General features: G+C 43.9%; 1 protein-coding gene and 1 long non-coding RNA gene across 2 annotated transcripts; one reads left to right on the plus strand and one right to left on the minus strand.

Annotated features, from left to right (window-relative positions):
• Positions 1–277: 277 nt before the first annotated feature.
• Positions 278–11943, plus strand: ZNF396 (zinc finger protein 396). The gene is made up of 4 exons (XM_066353470.1): positions 278–337; positions 5007–5507; positions 5787–5928; positions 6337–11943. Exons 2-4 carry the CDS (start codon positions 5139–5141, stop codon positions 6855–6857), a joined length of 1032 nt encoding a protein of 343 aa, XP_066209567.1. The 5' UTR covers positions 278–337; positions 5007–5138; the 3' UTR covers positions 6858–11943.
• Positions 11143–14753, minus strand: LOC136383509 (uncharacterized). The gene is made up of 2 exons (XR_010747420.1): positions 12660–14753; positions 11143–11905 (listed from the first exon to the last, which is right to left on the minus strand). It is a non-coding gene; the product is annotated as an uncharacterized lncRNA (long non-coding RNA).
• Between the last annotated feature and the right edge of the window lie 2304 nt (positions 14754–17057).

The following is a 17057-nucleotide window of genomic DNA, read 5'->3' on the forward strand; positions in this document are numbered from 1 at the left end:
AAACAGGAATAGCCTTACTGGGTGATTGGAAGAGTAAGTAATGTAAATAAAAATACTCTGAGAAATAAGAATGATGGTTTACTTGAACCAGGAGGCGGAGCAGCTGGATGTCCACCTTTGAGGTTATTATCCGCTCCCCCTAGCTCCCGAGCTGCTTCTCGTCAAGTGGAATGCGGCTGCAGTTCGTCTCCTAGGCAACTGCTCCGTTCTTCCGGGCCCGCCCTCAACCGCCGCGAGGACCGGAAGCAGCTTCCCGCCCTTGCTCTGCCGGCTACTTCCGGATGCCGCGGTCGTCCTTCCCAGCCCGGAGGTGAGAGCCGAGGCCTCTTCTCCACCGGTAGGCCTAGGGAAGAAGCGTCTGTGACCCGGGGGTGTGGCGCACTTGGTAGCAGCCCTCCCGTTCCCCCACGCACCCGGTCTTTATACCCCTCCCTGTCCCCTTCGTCACGCCTGCGGCGCTCCTCGGGGCCACCACTTGGGCCCCGCATCGCTCTGCCTGTCGCCGCCTGTCCGCGCAGCCCACCCTTTGACTGCCCCCTCGGCTGAAACCACTGGTGTCCCCTGCCCCTTGCCCGCACTGCCTGCTGTCCCGCCGTCCCCTGGAGCGCGCGAACCTCCTTCAGTCTCAGAGTTTTGTCCCTGCCCAGGAGGGGAGCAGCGTGGCCGTGGGGCCGGCGGGGTGGGGTGGGACCGGCGGCGGGGGGGGGGGGGGGGGGGGGGGGTACTGTGCTTTTTTATGATTTCCTTGTCCTTTTTTTTTTTCTTTTCCTTTTTTTTCTTTTTTCTGTATTTTTCTTTTCTTTTTTTTTTTTTTTTTTTTTTTTCATTTTTCTGAAGCTGGAAACGGGGAGAGACAGACAGACTCCCGCATGCGCCCGACCGGGATCCACCCGGCACGCCCACCAGGGGGCGACGCTCTGCCCACCAGGGGGCGATGCTCTGCCCCTCCGGGGCGTCGCTCTGTTGCGACCAGAGCCACTCTAGCGCCTGGGGCATAGGCCGAGGAGCCATCCCCAGCGCCCCGGCCATCTTTGGTCCAGTGGAGCCTCGGCTGCGGGAGGGGAAGAGAGAGACAGAGAGGAAGGACAGGGGGAGGGGTGGAGAAGCAGATGGGCGCTTCTCCTGTGTGCCCTGGCCGGGAATCGAACCCGGGACTTCTGCACGCCAGGCGGACGCTCTACCACTGAGCCAACTGGCCAGGGCTCCTTGTCCTTTTTGGTGCTTACAATTTCTTCATTTACCTCATTGACTTCATTAAGTCCATCCATTGTAGCTTTGAGATCCTTAAGCATTCTAACAATCATTATTTTGTATTCTGCATCTGGTAATTTGATTACTTCCCATTCGTCCAGGACTTTTTCTGAGTACTTAACCTTGTTGAAGCGTATGACTTACTCTTCTCTGCCTACCCATTATTCTATGTATGACTTAAAGGCTTTTTCCAGTTGTGGTCTCCTTGCCTAGTAGAGCGCTTTGAAGTCTTGATTTGTTTTCTTCTCAGCTTTCTTAACTCGGTGGTAGTCTTGTTTACTGATCTCAGCAGGGGGCTTACTGGAAACCCCATCCAGGAATGCGAGGGTGTAACCTGAGACTCTGAAGGCCTGATCGCCAGCTACTCTCCAGTGCTAGTCCCCAGGTGCTTTCTCAGCTTCAGTAGGGGGAGGTGTAGCTCAGATCTCCATGGAGACCTGAGTTACTGCCCCCCCCTCCCCACTTCCTGTTTTCAGCTGTGTCTTGTTGCTCTGAAGCTGGAGAGCTTTCTGGAGGTGGGTCACCTGGACCACTTTAGGCTTGTGCTGTGTGGAAGGATCAGCCCTTCCCCCAGCTATGGCCACCTCTGCACTGGATGAGTCAGCTTCTCAGGTCGTCCCATGCATTCCTGTGCTGGTCACCATCTGTCTCTCTCTTCCAACTTTACTTTTGGAAGACCAGCCAGTCCTCTCAGCCCAACTCCTTCCCAGGTCCCCAGGCAAGTGGCTGAGAGCGATATTTTCTGCTCTTCTGGTAATGAGAGCCCTTCTGGGTCTCAGCCTCACCCCCGCCCCTTCACTCCTGTAAACTGGGGGGCCCCCACCGTGCCTCCGCACTCCCTATCAGGCTCCGTGTGGCTTATTCTTTGCTCCTTGGTTTTTGAGACCTGTTGTTTTAGTCCAGAGTTGGTTTTTCACGCTGATTGTTCCTAAATTAATTTGTAATCCAGTTTGGTGGTGTGAGCTGGGAGTCTGTGCGTTTGTCTACTCCACTGCCATCTTGGTATCTCTGAGGGCATACTGTCCTGAGCCCTTAGGTCGCCAGCCCTCCTGGAGCCGGCCCACGAGGAGCATTTCAAAGTGAGAGTCGATCCTCTCTGCAAAGCCCCCCGGGATTTCGGTCTCTGGGTGAAGCCTCCTATCCAGGCACCTGGTTGGTGACAGGCCCTCCTGCGGTGTTGGGCATGTAGTTCCCCGGTCTCTTGTGTAAGCTTGTGTAAAGCTGAGCGCAACTGTGGAGACGGTGACCATCTCTTCTGCAACTTTCAAAGGCTGCTTAACTTAGGGGCCCTCAATGTAACAGACAGAAGAGTCCAAATTCTTGTCTGCAACCCTTTCCGCTGCCTCTGTTCCACCCAGGATCATATGGGTCTACTGCTCCTTCTCTGAGCTGGGACTCCTGCCTCCCGCCTCTTTTCCACACAGCACAGTGGATAAGCGTGGATGGCCTGGGTTCAGGCCCCAGCCCTGTCCTTTTGCCCATGGCCACTGGACCGGAACTTGCCCTGGCTGGTTTCTCATCTACAACATGGTGATGAAAATATCTCTATAGGGCTCTTATGAGGGTTTAAATGAGTTTATATTTATTGAGGTGCTCAGTGTTTGGCTGTTACCGGTATCAGCTGTTATCATTTACAGCTTATCATATCACAGTATAAGCCGTATCATTTATTTGGTAACAGTATTTCTTCTGTGAAAGAGAGAGACAGAGAGAGGGACAGACAGGCAGGAAGGGAGAGGGATGAGAAGCATCAGTTCTTCATTGCAGCACCTTAGTTGTTCATTGATTGCTTTCTTATAAGTGCTTTGCCTGGAGGGGGGGCTATGGCAGAGCTAGTGACCCCTTGCTCAAGCCAGTGACCTTGGGCTCAAGCTGGTAAGCCTTGCTCAAACCAGATGAGCCCGTGCTGAAGCTGGCGACCTCAGGGTTTCGAACCTGGGTCCTCCACTTTCCAGTCCGACGTTCTATCCTCTGCGCAATTGCCTGCTCAGGCCACCGAAAGTACAAGCATTAAGAACGGTATAGGCTTAGCTCAGGTCACCAATGTATCTTTAGTTCCTAGAACAGTGCTTGGTGAAGTGCTTGGTGAAGTGGGGAAAAAATAACAGACTACATAAAGGGGCATGTATAGGATTTTTTAATTACTCAGCAGATACTAGTCATCATTTAACTGATGACATTGAGATGGTACAATGTAAAATGGTACTCAGTAAAATGCTATACTAAGAAAAGTGTCTTTTCACCCCCTCCTATGAACAAGCTAGTGATACTTGGAGAAGTTGCTCTCATACCTAATTATGTTGCTGGTGGCATTGTGAATTGATAGTCTTTTCTGTAGTTTATTTGATAATACATAGTAAGACAATTTGGCCTCAATAAGCAGGCATTGGGACATGCTTGAAGAAAATAATTGAAAGGAGAAAAATAGTATATTTGTGAAAATGTGCCATTCAGCATTATTTATAATAGTAAAAATGAGAAACAAGTTAATACTCTACAGAGAGATATAATTAAGTAAATAACATAAATGTTATGGATGAGAAGTGAAAGTGAGTTTGGAAAAAATTGAAAATACATTAAGATAGAGGGATTTGCGATTTCTTTTTTTTTTCTTCTTTTTTTGTCTTTCTCTGAAGTTGGAAACGGGGAGGCAGTCAGACAGACTCCCGCATGAGCCCGACCGGAATCCACCCGGCATGCCCACCAGGGGGCAATGCTCTGCCCATCTTGGGGCATCGCTCTGCCGCAATCAGAGCCATACCAGCAGAGGCCACAGAGCCATCCTCAGCGCCTGGGCAATTCCTGCTCCAATGGAGCCTTGGCTGTGGGAGGGGAAGAGAGAGACAGAGAGGAAGGAGAAGGGAGGGGTGGAGAAGCAGATGGGCGCTTCTCCTGTGTGCCCTGGCCGGGAATCGAACCCAGGACTCCTGCACGCCAGGCCGACGCTCTACCACTGAGCCAACCGGCCAGGGCTGCGATTACTTTTTTTTAATGATTCCTTTAATGTCAAACTATTATTGTTTTGAAAATGAATGAACATTCGCCTGACTGGTGGTGGTATGGTGGACAGAGCATTGACCTTGGACACTGAGGTCCCTGGTTGGAAATTCCAAGGTTGCAGGCTTGAGTGTGGGCTCATTGGCTTGAGCGTGGGGTCACCTACTAGAGTGCAGGGTTGCTGGATTCAACCCAGGTGATCAAGGGGTCACTGGCTCAGCTTGAGCCCCCACCCAAGTCAAGACATGTATGAGAAGCAATCAATGAACAAGTAAAATGAAGTAACTAGGCATTGATGCTTATTTCATCTCCCCTTTCTCTCCCCCTTTCTGTCTCTATTTAAAAAAAGTTACTGAACGTTCAAAAAATACGAAAGTACTTCTTCATGACACTATTTCTTAGAGCTCTTTGCAGCAGGCTAGAAAAATTAATTGGCTCTTGAGCCTACCCTAGAATCATAGCTTTTCTCAGGTTTCCTTGTTTCTATGTTCCAAGTGCTCCTATGCAATCCTGGCTGGTCTTGTATTGTGATACTTAGCCTGTGGGCATGATCCTCAGAATAAATTGGGAATTACTCATGCCTATGAGTTAATCTTAGCTCCTTGATTCTCTTAAAGAAGGAAGTATTCTTTGACAGCATGATTTATGTTAAGATTAAGAGCAGTACTTTCTGTACAGTCTTGTTTCTAGTCTTAGTTGTATTCTAAGAAGCATTTGTCTTTGTCTTGTTTCCACTTGTTTCTTTAATCATGTTTAAGGATTATCCACAAGGAGGGCTTCACTAATGGAAAATTAAAGCCTGCCAGTCCTGAGCTGTTCCCAGTCCCAGTGTCTGCATCAACATTCCTTCTACAAACGTCAGAAGAACCTGATAGCGTCTGGTAGTGAAGATGGAAGGGAAAGAGGAGGCCTGTAATCCTCTCCGTGGAGGCGGGATTCCAAATCTGGAATCCCGCCTCCACAGGAGAAGCTGCTACAGCCCAGAGACCTTCCGCCAGCAGTTCAGGCAGTTTGGCTACCAGGAGTCCCCGGGACCCCGGGAGGCTCTGAACAGGCTCCGGGAGCTTTGCTGTCAGTGGCTGAGGCCAGAGGTGTATAGCAAGAAGCGGATCGTGGAGCTGCTGGTGCTGGAGCAGTTCCTGGCCATCCTGCCGGAGGAGCTGCAGGCCTGGCTGCAAGAACACCGACCAGAGAACGGAGAGGAAGCTGTGATGATGCTGGAGGAGCTGGAGAAAGAGCTCGATGGGCCGGCAGAGCAGGTAAGAAGCCATCTGTGGGGGTGAATGACCAGGCTGAGTCAGGAGCTTTGGCGAATCACTGGGATTAGAGCTCTCAGATTGCACTCCCATTTAACTGGCTGAGTAGCCGGCTGGATGTACTCCCAGCCGTGCCAGGTAATAGAATGTGGCTTCGTTTTTTCTTCCCTTTTCCTGTGTCCCATGATATGTCCCACATACCATAGTTTCTTTTGTCTCACTTTATCCTGAAGTCCCAACTTAATTTCCTCCCTCAGCCTCAGATAACCCAACTGTTTCCAGGGTTTTGGACAAAATGAGGACATACTTGTGGAGAAAGTGGCAGCTTGGGAAATCCCTCGGGAGTCACCAGGTGGCCAGCTCAAGCCTGCGAAGCAGCAGCTGGAGTGCACGTCACGGGAGCTTCACTCCCCAGGACACAACGGTGAGGGTGGGGCTTAGTTCACTTGGTGGCAAAGCTGGCGCCCAGCCTGCTGCCTCTTTCATTTGTTCTTCCTCTTCTTCAATAATTCCTGCTCTTTGAGGCCCTTCTCCTTTTCATCCAGTCTTCTCTCAGTCTCTACATATCTTTTTATTCCTACTCACTGTTCTACTTTTTGCATAGAGCTTTTCATATTTCTAGTTGGCTGCCTCCTCAGACTGTAAATTTTTCTCTTTTGATTTATGACCTCAGGGTTTTCTGCTTTGCCTTCTCCATCCTCCACATTGTGATGCTATTTTATAAACATGCTCATTAATAAATCATCTGTATATATTTCATTTAGATCATTCTACTTCTCTTTCTTTCTGAACAGAAAACTGATGACACTTGCTTTTCTGTGTATTATTTCAGATAAAGACACTAGAACTATAAATGTGAAATCAGCTTCAAGGCAGAAGACTTCTTTGGGCACAGAACTGCACTATGATGTTTCCAACGCCATCCATGTGAATGCTTCCCAGAGTTTCACAGCTACAGGAACTGGGAAACCAGATGGCAGGTTTGAAAGAAACAGTAGAGATCCTTCCCGGAAAAAACAACCCAAGTGTGATGAATGTGGCAAAACCTTTACTCAGAGCTCAGCCCTTCTCCTACATCAAAGAATCCACAGTGGAGAGAAACCTTATTCATGTGATGTGTGTGCCAAGGCTTTTAGCCGAAGTGCTGTCCTGATTCAGCATCGAAGAATCCACACTGGGGAAAAACCTTTCAAGTGTCATGAATGTGGGAAAGCCTTTAGTCAGAGCTCTAACCTTTTCAGACATAGAAAAAGTCACACTAGAGCAGCGGTTCTCAACCTGTGGATCGCAACCCCAGCGGGGGTCGAACGACCAAAACACAGGGGTCGCCTAAAGCCATTGGAAAATACATAATGCATATATTACAGTTATGAAGTAGCCACCAAAATTATTTTTTGGTTTGGGGTCACCGCAACATGAGGAACTGTATTGCGGGGTCACGGCATTAGAAAGATTGAGAACCACTGCACTAGAGGGAAAAGTCCCATCAATTTTGTGAGGGAACAAAGCATTTACTCAGAACTTTTTCAACAGATGAAGAAGACAGAAAGCACAAACAACTTCTTAGTATAGGTCAGTGGTTTAATGAGCACCAGTTTCCTTTCAAAGGTCATAAAAGTGCCAGGAAAGAAGACAGACCAGTGTTTTTCTTTTTTTCTATTTAACTTTATTATATTTTAAAATCTGAGAACTAAAATATAGTATCTGTATAAACACCTGAGGACTGTTCAACTGGACACAGCATCTTCACTCAAACAATCTGAGATTAAGACTGTAAATTAGAAACTTGTTTTATAATACACAAAAAATGAAGACCCCTCTTCAGATCACATATGCCCAGTAAACAGTCACATTTGTTTATAAATACAAAGAACACTTGGTTTTCTAAACAGAGAAATGTACATTCTGGCCCCTGGTGAACATTTATTGGCATTCTCAACAATGACTAGTACAATTAGCACCAATCTCATAGCTTATAAACATAATAAATGTTATACGATATAACAATGTAAGAAATAGCAATGAACATGTTTTGCTTGAAAGTTCTAAATTCTTAAAGTCCAAAATGTCAAATCTGAGCTAATGTACCTTCTAATGTTTAGTAGACTAAATGGCTCAGAAAGCAAATTAGCTAGAAACATTGCACAGGACAGAGAAATTCTCTGTAGGGATACTCAGGAGTGAGCAGAGAGGTTACCAGTGATGGAAAATGAGGTGCACATTTACAGAATAGAAACATCTCGCTTTAGCTAGGTTCATCTTTATCTCTCAAGAAGTGCAAAGTGCCATTTTAAATTCTGAAAGGTTTACTTGTGTGCATACTTCAGATATAGAATAAAATGTAAATATGAAACAGTAACCATAAGAATAAGCATCTTTAAAAAATTTAGACGTAAGCATTTTCAGAGAGATGTAAACTGTAAATGGTTAGTCAAATACCCAAGCTTAGGGAAAATATTTTAAAAATGTTAACAGATATTTTTACAACACAAAAATCTCTTTAAGGGCAGCAAAATGATTTACACCGGGTGGTATTGGTCTCCCCGAAATTAAGTACAATTTAAATCTACAGAAACGTTTCTTTCACAAGTCAGGGCATTTCTCTTTTTTAAGCTTGTCAGTGCAGTCACACAACTTCAAAGCTGGTCCCTGGTTGAGCCCCATATCCTCCACAATATTATCAAGCTGGAGCATTAGCATAGCTTTCCCATCAATGTTACGTGGCCTGAAGACATCCTCGACAGGTGTGAGTGTCTGAGCATCTCTCTGTTTCAGAAACAGGATCAGTCCCACTACAGACCAAGTTGAAGGATCATCAGAGAGCTCTTGTTCTGGCATATCTGAGTGAGTTTCAGCTGCTGAACTTGCACTGAGGTCGGCTGCGCTGTTGAGAGTTGAGGCAGCGTGGTCGAGGCTCTCGTTCTCCAGCGAAGGTGGGTGAGCTGTCACCTCAGGCTTGTGTGCTGGACTGGATGTGCCTTGGTCTAGCATGGCTGCAGGTGCTCTTGTGGAAGCCTGGACAGCTGACAAGCCACTGGTGCTGCTGTGAGCCACTGGGCTGGCCCAGCAGGGCACAGAAGAGGTGCCCTGCACTGGATCTGCATCTGGATCACTGCATGTGTAACATGGCGGACATGAAGGCTATGGTACTGTGCAGACTGAACTAAATGTCGGACTCGGGCTAAGGCATGTCTCCTGCTGCTCGAGTGACTCATGATCCCGGAACTGGGAATCCTGTGACTGTTAATATGTTCCTACAGGGTTTTCCTGGGAATCAGTTGTTGGCCTTCTTACTGGCGAAGCTGGGCTATAACTTTCACTGCAAGAGTGAAGCGGGAAGAGGCGGATCCTCCGTTTTCAGCAATTCGACCTTGCTAGACAGCAGGTAACGATAATATTTGTATGCATAGCCACACAGCTTGTGATTTTCCTGTATTTATTTATCACGAAAACAGGACACTTTTGAAACCTCTGTATTAGTGGCAGTCAACTTTTTATCCAGGGTATCAATAGTGTACCGGTTAACCAGGCAACGATTCAGGATATCCCCAATTGCTTTTTGCCACTCGCCATAGGATGTGTAAGACTGAACACTGCTGCGCATCCACTTCACTGGAGCAGCTAGACATCTCTGTGCAACAGGAGCAACTCTACTTCTCTGAGTTGGGCCTGGGTATTTTGAAACTCACTGGAGGACTTATTCGTGAAAGTGCTTGGTCACCTAGGACTGCTAAACCTACTCCTAGGGTCTTCTCCACAAAAGAAGCAAAACTCAGCCACGGGTGTCACTGATTCCTGATTTGCAAGCAGGCACCAGTCTTCACACTGCTGCCGCCACATTTGAGAAACTGCGCGCGAAGTGACGCATGCCCCTCAACCGCCACCAGTGCCACCCAGACCAGTGTTTTTCAACTACCAGTCCATGAACTGGTCCACCAGTTCATGCCTGTTCACAAGAGTTAAGCCACTCTGATGTTGTATGAAGATTATAGACCCAGTGATCTTAGTTGAATTCCCTTATGCCCAGAGTGATTTCTGCCTTAGCAGTCCCTGAAATAATTCTATTTTTACCAGTCCCCAAGTATAAAAAGGTTGAAAACCACTGATCTTAGACTTTCTAATGTCAGTACTGTTTGCTTTTCTGCTTATCAATACAGTGTCAGTTCAGATGTTTGAGATGCTAAAGCTTAGTTCAGATTTCCATCCCTGGAGTAGCTCTTAAAAAGCCGTTCTCAGACATATTCTACTATTTCCACTTTTAGCACAAATGATGAAATAGCACAGTTGACTCTTTACAGAATAGAAACATCTCACTATATTTAGGTTCATCTTTATCTCTCAAGAAGTGCAAAGTGCTATTTTAAATTCTGAAAGGTTTACTTGTGTGCATACTTCAGATATAGAATAAAATGTAAATATGAAACTAACCATAATATGCATCTTTAAAAAAATTGGACGTAAGCATTTTCAGAGAGATGTAAACTGTAAATGGCTAGTCAAATACCCAAGCTTAGGGAAAATATTTTTAAAATGTTAAGATAACAGATATTTTTACAACACAAAAATCTCTAAAAGGGCAGCAAAATGATTTACACCGGGTGGTATTGGTCTCCCCGAAATTAAGTACAATTTAAATCTACAGAAACGTTTCTTTCACAAGTCAGGGCATTTCTCTTTTTTAAGCTTGTCGGTGCAGTCACACAACTTCAAAGCTGGTCCCTGGTTGAGCCCCATATCCTCCACAATATTATCAAGCTGGAGCATTAGCATAGCTTTCCCATCAATGTTACGTGGCCTGAAGACATCCTCGACAGGTGTGAGTGTCTGAGCATCTCTCTGTTTCAGAAACAGGATCAGTCCCACTACAGACCAAGTTGAAGGATCATCAGAGAGCTCTTGTTCTGGCATATCTGAGTGAGTTTCAGCTGCTGAACTTGCACCGAGATCGGCTGCGCTGTTGAGAGTTGAGGCAGCATGGTCGAGGCTCTCGTTCTCCAGCGAAGGTGGGTGAGCTGTCACCTCAGGCTTGTGTGCTGGACTGGATGTGCCTTGGTCTAGCATGGCTGCAGGTGCTCTTGTGGAAGCCTGGACAGCTGACAAGCCACTGGTGCTGCTGTGAGCCACTGGGCTGGCCCAGCAGGGCACAGAAGAGGTGCCCTGCACTGGATCTGCATCTGGATCACTGCATGTGTAACATGGCGGACATGAAGGCTGTGGTGCTGTGCAGACTGAACTAAATGTCGGACTCGGGCTAAGGCATGTCTCCTGCTGCTCGAGTGACTCATGATCCCGGAACTGGGAATCCTGTGACTGATAATATGTTCCTACAGGGTTTTCCTGGGAATCAGTTGTTGGCCTTCTTACTGGCGAAGCTGGGCTATAACTTTCACTGCAAGAGTGAAGCGGGAAGAGGCGGATCCTCCGTTTTCAGCAATTCGACCTTGCTAGACAGCAGGTAACGATAATATTTGTATGCATAGCCACATAGCTTGTGATTTTCCTGTATTTATCACGAAAACAGGACACTTTTGAAACCTCTGTATTAGTAGCAGTCAATTTCTTATCCAGGGTATCAATAGTGTACCGGTTAACCAGGCAACGATTCAGGATATCCCCAATTGCTTTTTGCCACTCGCCATAGGATGTGTAAGACTGAACACTGCTGCGCATCCACTTCACTGGAGCAGCTAGACATCTCTGTGCAACAGGAGCAACTCCACTTCTCTGAGTTGGGCCTAGGTATTTTGAAACTCACTGGAGGACTTATTCGTGAAAGTGCTTGGTCACCTAGGACTGCTAAACCTACTCCTAGGGTCTTCTCCACAAAAGAAGCAAAACTCAGCCACAGGTGTTACGAATTTCTTTACGGTTCGGACTCGCACAGCAAAAGACACATCAGATGCAAGTAAATGGGCAGAGGGCTGAAACTCTTAGGCCAAATCAGCCCCGAGAAACTGCGCCACTGCATAGTTATTGAGTTCCAAAAGCCATAGCTCAGCAGATAAAACTGGAAAGCTACACAAGCCTTCTTTCCCATCTGATTCATCCCCAACTCTGCAGGTCTATTGTTTCTTTCATGAACAAGGACACAAGAAGAGTCAGAGTCTCAGAACTTATCAATCATGAAGGACATCTGGTTTTTGGAGGCATTCCTCCAAGAATCCTGCGTACTTGCATTCAAGTAACCCAGGCCAATGTCTCCCCATGGCTAATACATCCAAGATCTCGTCTCCAAGTAACCCCTGCTCTGAAGTTAACTGCCATTTATGCCGGTGAAGGGTCATCTCCTACATATCCCCCTTTTTTCTTTTTTTCTTTAGCTTGCACTTTATGTAGCATAAGAGACAAAATGGTAGATTGCTGCTCTATTTTGCTTTGATGCTGATTTTCTTTTCTTCTGACTATATATAATAAAAGAAAAAGGAAATGATTAGTACAATGCCTCCTACAGTTCTTCCAAAAATCTTAAATTGTTTTTGAGGATACAAGTTACTGATTCTATTGGAAATAGCAGTTAGTAAATTTTCTCCATCAATCAATTTTTTTTTTCTGAAGCTGGAAACGGGGAGAGACAGTCAGACAGACTCCCGCATACGCCTGACCGGGATCCACCCGGCACGCCCACCAGGGGCGACGCTCTGCCGTGACCAGAGCCACTCTAGCGCCTGGGGCAGAGGCCAAGGAGCCATCCCCAGCGGCGCCCGGGCCATCTTTGCTCCAATGGAGCCTTGGCTGTGGGAGGGGAAGAGAGAGACAGAGAGGAAGGAAGGGGGGGGGTGGAGAAGCAAATGGGTGCTTCTCCTATGTGCCCTGGCCGGGAATCGAACCTGGGTCCCCCGCACGCCAGGCCGACGCTCTACCGCTGAGCCAACCGGCCAGGGCCTCTCCATCAATCAATTTTAACTGATCCTTAAAAGTTGTGTCAGTATGCTTTTGTAAATCTAAAATTTTTATAGTTGTTTCCATGATTTAACAAATGCTTTTTAACATTTTCCCAAGGAAAATGAGTATGATTCCAAGGAATAGGGGTAATACAAAAAGTAGTTACATTCCAATCACATTTTAGCTTAATTTGTCTTTGCAGGCCAACAATCTGATCTCCTAACATAATCACAGTCTGTTCCAAATCATCAATTTTAGCATCAGTGTTACTACCTCTACGTTGTTGAGAAGTCCACAGTTCAGAATTTTCATGCCATTTTTGTACAAAGTCCACAGTCTGTATACTTTGATGTAATGCAATTCCAGATACAGCAGCCACGGTGGTTACAGCTATTAGTCCCATGATGGTGATGATCAGTCCAACCAGTCTCTTGGTTCGCTTCAAAGACTTAATAAGATGTAACAGCATCATGGGAGGGGAATCCCGCCATATCCAGTGCATCTGTACTGGAATCCAGACTCTTGTTCTGGCTCTTAAAATGTACAGACTTTGACTATTTTTATTAAAAAGAATGGAAGAGTTAATACATGTATAAAAAGCATACTTATTGCAAGTTATAGAATAATTTTCAGCTATTTGGTTTCACCTATAATGAACATATAAGGCAATCTAACAAGCAGATATAAAATGTGTCTCATTCTTAAAGGTTAACATAGTATGATTAGAAGGATGATTTCTCCATATTTGTCCTTTCTACACTGACATATTTAAGTGCCGTGGCTACTTTCCACAAATGATATTGTATAGGACCAAATTTTATGTGAGGAGCTCAAGGTGACATCCCTCCTCCATGCCATACGATAGTATGATTACCTTGACCATCAGCTGTAATTGAACCATTGTTCTTATGCCACCTTAGATCAGCACCCTGACCTTTAACTCGGGCGTAACCATGAGGGCTTTAATCTATGATGTTTCATGTACAGATGTATTACTTTTAAATCTGTATCCTTGTAACAAACATTTTTTTCCTTCTCCTTTACTGTTTTTTACAATAGAGAGCCAAGCTTGAGCTTCTATTTTCAAACAATATGGCTCATGTCCTATACATATAGGTAATCCCTCAACTCCTGTTTTATAATTTTCTAATCTTATTCCTTCTCCCGAAGGTACTAAGGGACCTCTATCATCAAAAGATCCTGGAAGCCAATTAGAGTTATTAACAAAAATAGGAACGGCACTATCTTCCCAATGAATAGCTCTACTTAGTGGAGGATTAGGGATGTATGCCCGGTAACTAAAATTTTCAGCCATACTTACCGGAATTGTTACCAAAGCAGTCATTGCTAAAAACAGATTAGTAGCATTTTGTTCTTTTTTAGTCACTTGTAGCATCTTTTTACCCTCAAGGGTCAGCTTTTTAAATTGACCCCAACTTGGTATTTAAGGTTTTTCTTCTGAGGTTCAGTGCTTCCATCTCAGCAATGGAAGGTTATGGAAAGAATCTATTTCTCCTACTCATGTTGTTAGTTTAATTCTGTGAGCAGGGATCCAAAGGACTTCACTGGATTCTGCAATGACACAAGCAAACCCTCTTCCCCAATGTTGCACTACACCAGGTACCCATTGATCCAACTCATTTTTATGATGCACAGGTTGATTATTAATCTTAGAACTATTATTTTTTGTCCAATGTCTGCAGCAGTCAAATTATCTTCTGTATTTAAGAAATTTAAAGTAAATAAAGCTTTGTGTAACATAATTCTAGGGGATAATCTTCCTTCTCCCACCTTTTGTTTAAGTAAGAGATTTTTCAGAGTACGATTGCTGCACTCAATAATCGCCTGTCTTTGTGGATTATATGGAATTCCAGTAGTATGTTTAATATTCCAAAACGCTAAGAATTGTTGAAATTTAGCAGATGTATAGGCAGGACTATTGTTAGTTTTAATAGCTTTAGGTGTTGAATGACACAATCAACCTTTTCTCCAGGCAAAGGTGTGGGCCATCAAAAGGAAGAATAAGTATCAATAGGACAGTGTACAGAAGATAGTTTTCCAAAGGAAGAAATATGAGTAGTATCCATTTGCCACAGGTCATTACTTCTAGGATTTGTTTCTCCTGTTAATGGAGGAGCATTTATAATACTGCACTGAGGACAGTTTCTAACAATATTTTGAGCTTCTTGCCTGGTTATCTTAAATTTTTGCATTAAACCTTTTTTATATGTATGAGTCTCTGCATGAAATTTAGCAGTTATTTCTATTGATCCAATGAGTAATTGATTAATTTTATTATTTGCAGTAGACATAGGCCCTGGTAAAGCTGTATGAGAACGAATGTGAGTTATATAGATAGGCGAATTTTGTTCCCACAATAAAAGTTGTAACTCTTGAAATAATTTGTGTAATTCAGAACCATCATTTGAAATGTAAACAGTTTCTATAAGTTTAACTCTATGTTCTACATATTGTGAATCAGTAACAATGTTAATAGGGCAAGAAAAATCATTAAGAAGTAATAATGCAGCAAATAACTCTGCTTTTTGAACTGATATATATGGAGTCTTTATTACTTTTGTCACTGGTCCAGTATATCCAGCAATACCTAATTTATTTGCATCAGTATAAAAAGCATAAGCCTTTTGAATTGGCTGAGCCAATACTTTAGTTGGCAAAATCCATTGTGGTTTTTTTAGAAATTGAATTCTTTTATCTGTAGGATACCGATTACTTACAGTACCAAAATAATCAGCTTAATGCAATTTGCCAATCAATATTTAACCTCCAGTTGTCTGAAATCTGATTACATGTTAAAGGTACAATAATTTTATTCAAATCATTTCCAGTTAGTTGTCTTATCCTAAGACTACTCTTAGTAATTAAAGTACAGCTTTTCTCTAAGTAAGTACATAATTTCTTTTGAGTCTTATGTTGGAGATATTGCCATTCTAATATCTTGTTTTCTTGCCATATGATGCTAGAAGGAGAATGTTCTGAGGGAAAAAATAATTAATTGAATAGGTTGATGTGTATTACTTGGATCTAAAGCAGTATGCATAATTTTTTCAATAAGTGATATCTTATTTTGCCATTTCTGTTAACTGTCTAGGACTGTTTAAATCAGGATCTCCTTGAAGTATACAGTATTAAATAAATTCATTAGTGCATAAGTAGGAATTCCTAGACAAGGTCTCAACCAATTAATATCACCTAATAATTTTTGAAAGTCATTTAAGGTTTTTAAAGAGTCAGTTCGTAAACTGACCTTTTGAAGAATAATTCTTTGATTCTAAATTATATGCCCTAAATATGTAAAATGACAAGATGTTTGAATTTTGTCTTCAGCTATAATTAATCCATACTGATTCAAGGTTTCAGAAGGATCTTTTTTTTTTAGTTTTGTTTTTTTTAATTTATTTATTTTTTACAGAGACAGAGAGTGAGTCAGAGAGAGGGATAGACAGGGACAGACAGACAGGAACAGAGAGAGATGAGAAGCATCAATCATTAGTTTTTCATTGCGCGTTGCAACACCTTAATTGTTCATTGATTGCTTTCTCATATGGGCCTTGACTGCGGGCCTTCAGCAGACTGAGTAACCCCTTGCTGGAGCCAGCGACCTTGGGTTCAAGCTGGTGGGCTTTTGCTCAAACAAGATGGCGACCTCGGGGTCTTGAACCTGGGTCCTCTGCATCCCAGTCTGACGCTCTATCCACTGCACCACTGCCTGGTCAGGCCAGAAGGATCTTTAAGGATGACTGGAAGTTCAGCATTATTTTCACAAGCTATCAGTATGTCATCCATATAATGGATTATTAAAGATTGAGAATATTTCTGACAAATTTTTTCTAAAGGTTGATTTACATAATTTGACACCATGTTGGGCTATTCAACATTCCTTGTGGAATATAAACTTAGTAAGAACAGTTAGTTCTGCTTATTGTTATAGATACAACAGCTAACATTGCTAGAAGCAGAGTCAAGGATGTTTTTGAAGTCTTAGTCTTTTTTGTTGTTGTTTTGGTTTTTTTTGTTTTTTTAATAATTTTTTTTAATGGGGCGACATCAATAAATCAGGATACATATATTCAAAGATAACAAGTCCAGGTTATCTTGTCGTTCAATTATGTTGCATACCCATCACCCAAAGTCAGATTGTTCTCTGTCACCTTCTATCTAGTTTTCTTTGTGCCCATCCCCCTCCCTCTTTCCCTCTCCCTCTCCCCCCTCCCCCCGTAACCACCACACTCTTATCAATGTCTCTTAGTTTCACTTTTATGTCCCACCTACGTATGGAATAATGCAGTTCCTGGTTTTTTCTGATTTACTTATTTCACTTCGTATCATGTTATCAAGATCCCACCATTTTGCTGTAAATGATCTGATGTCATCATTTCTTATGGCTGAGTAGTATTCCATAGTGTATATGTGCCATATCTTCTTTATCCAGTCATCTATTGATGGGCTTTTTGGTTGTTTCCATGTCCTGGCCACTGTGAACAATGCTGCAATGAACATGGGGCTGCATGTGTCTTTACGTATCAATGTTTCTGAGTTTTTGGGGTATATACCCAGTAGAGGGATTGCTGGGTCATAAGGTAGTTCTATTTTCAGTATTTTGAGGAACCACCATACTTTCTTCCATAATGGTTGTACTACTCTACATTC

The sequence above is a fragment of the Saccopteryx leptura genome, chromosome 11, assembly GCF_036850995.1.
Source record: "Saccopteryx leptura isolate mSacLep1 chromosome 11, mSacLep1_pri_phased_curated, whole genome shotgun sequence".
NCBI lineage: Eukaryota > Metazoa > Chordata > Mammalia > Chiroptera > Emballonuridae > Saccopteryx > Saccopteryx leptura.

Coding starts and splice junctions, on each gene's coding strand:
- ZNF396 (XM_066353470.1), top strand. CDS start 5,139: ATGGAAGGGAAAGAGGAGGCCTGTAATCCTCTCCGTGGAGGCGGGATT. Junction 5,508..5,786: donor TCGATGGGCCGGCAGAGCAG/GTAAGAAGCCAT, acceptor AACTGTTTCCAG/GGTTTTGGACAAAATGAGGA. Junction 5,929..6,336: donor TCACTCCCCAGGACACAACG/GTGAGGGTGGGG, acceptor GTATTATTTCAG/ATAAAGACACTAGAACTATA.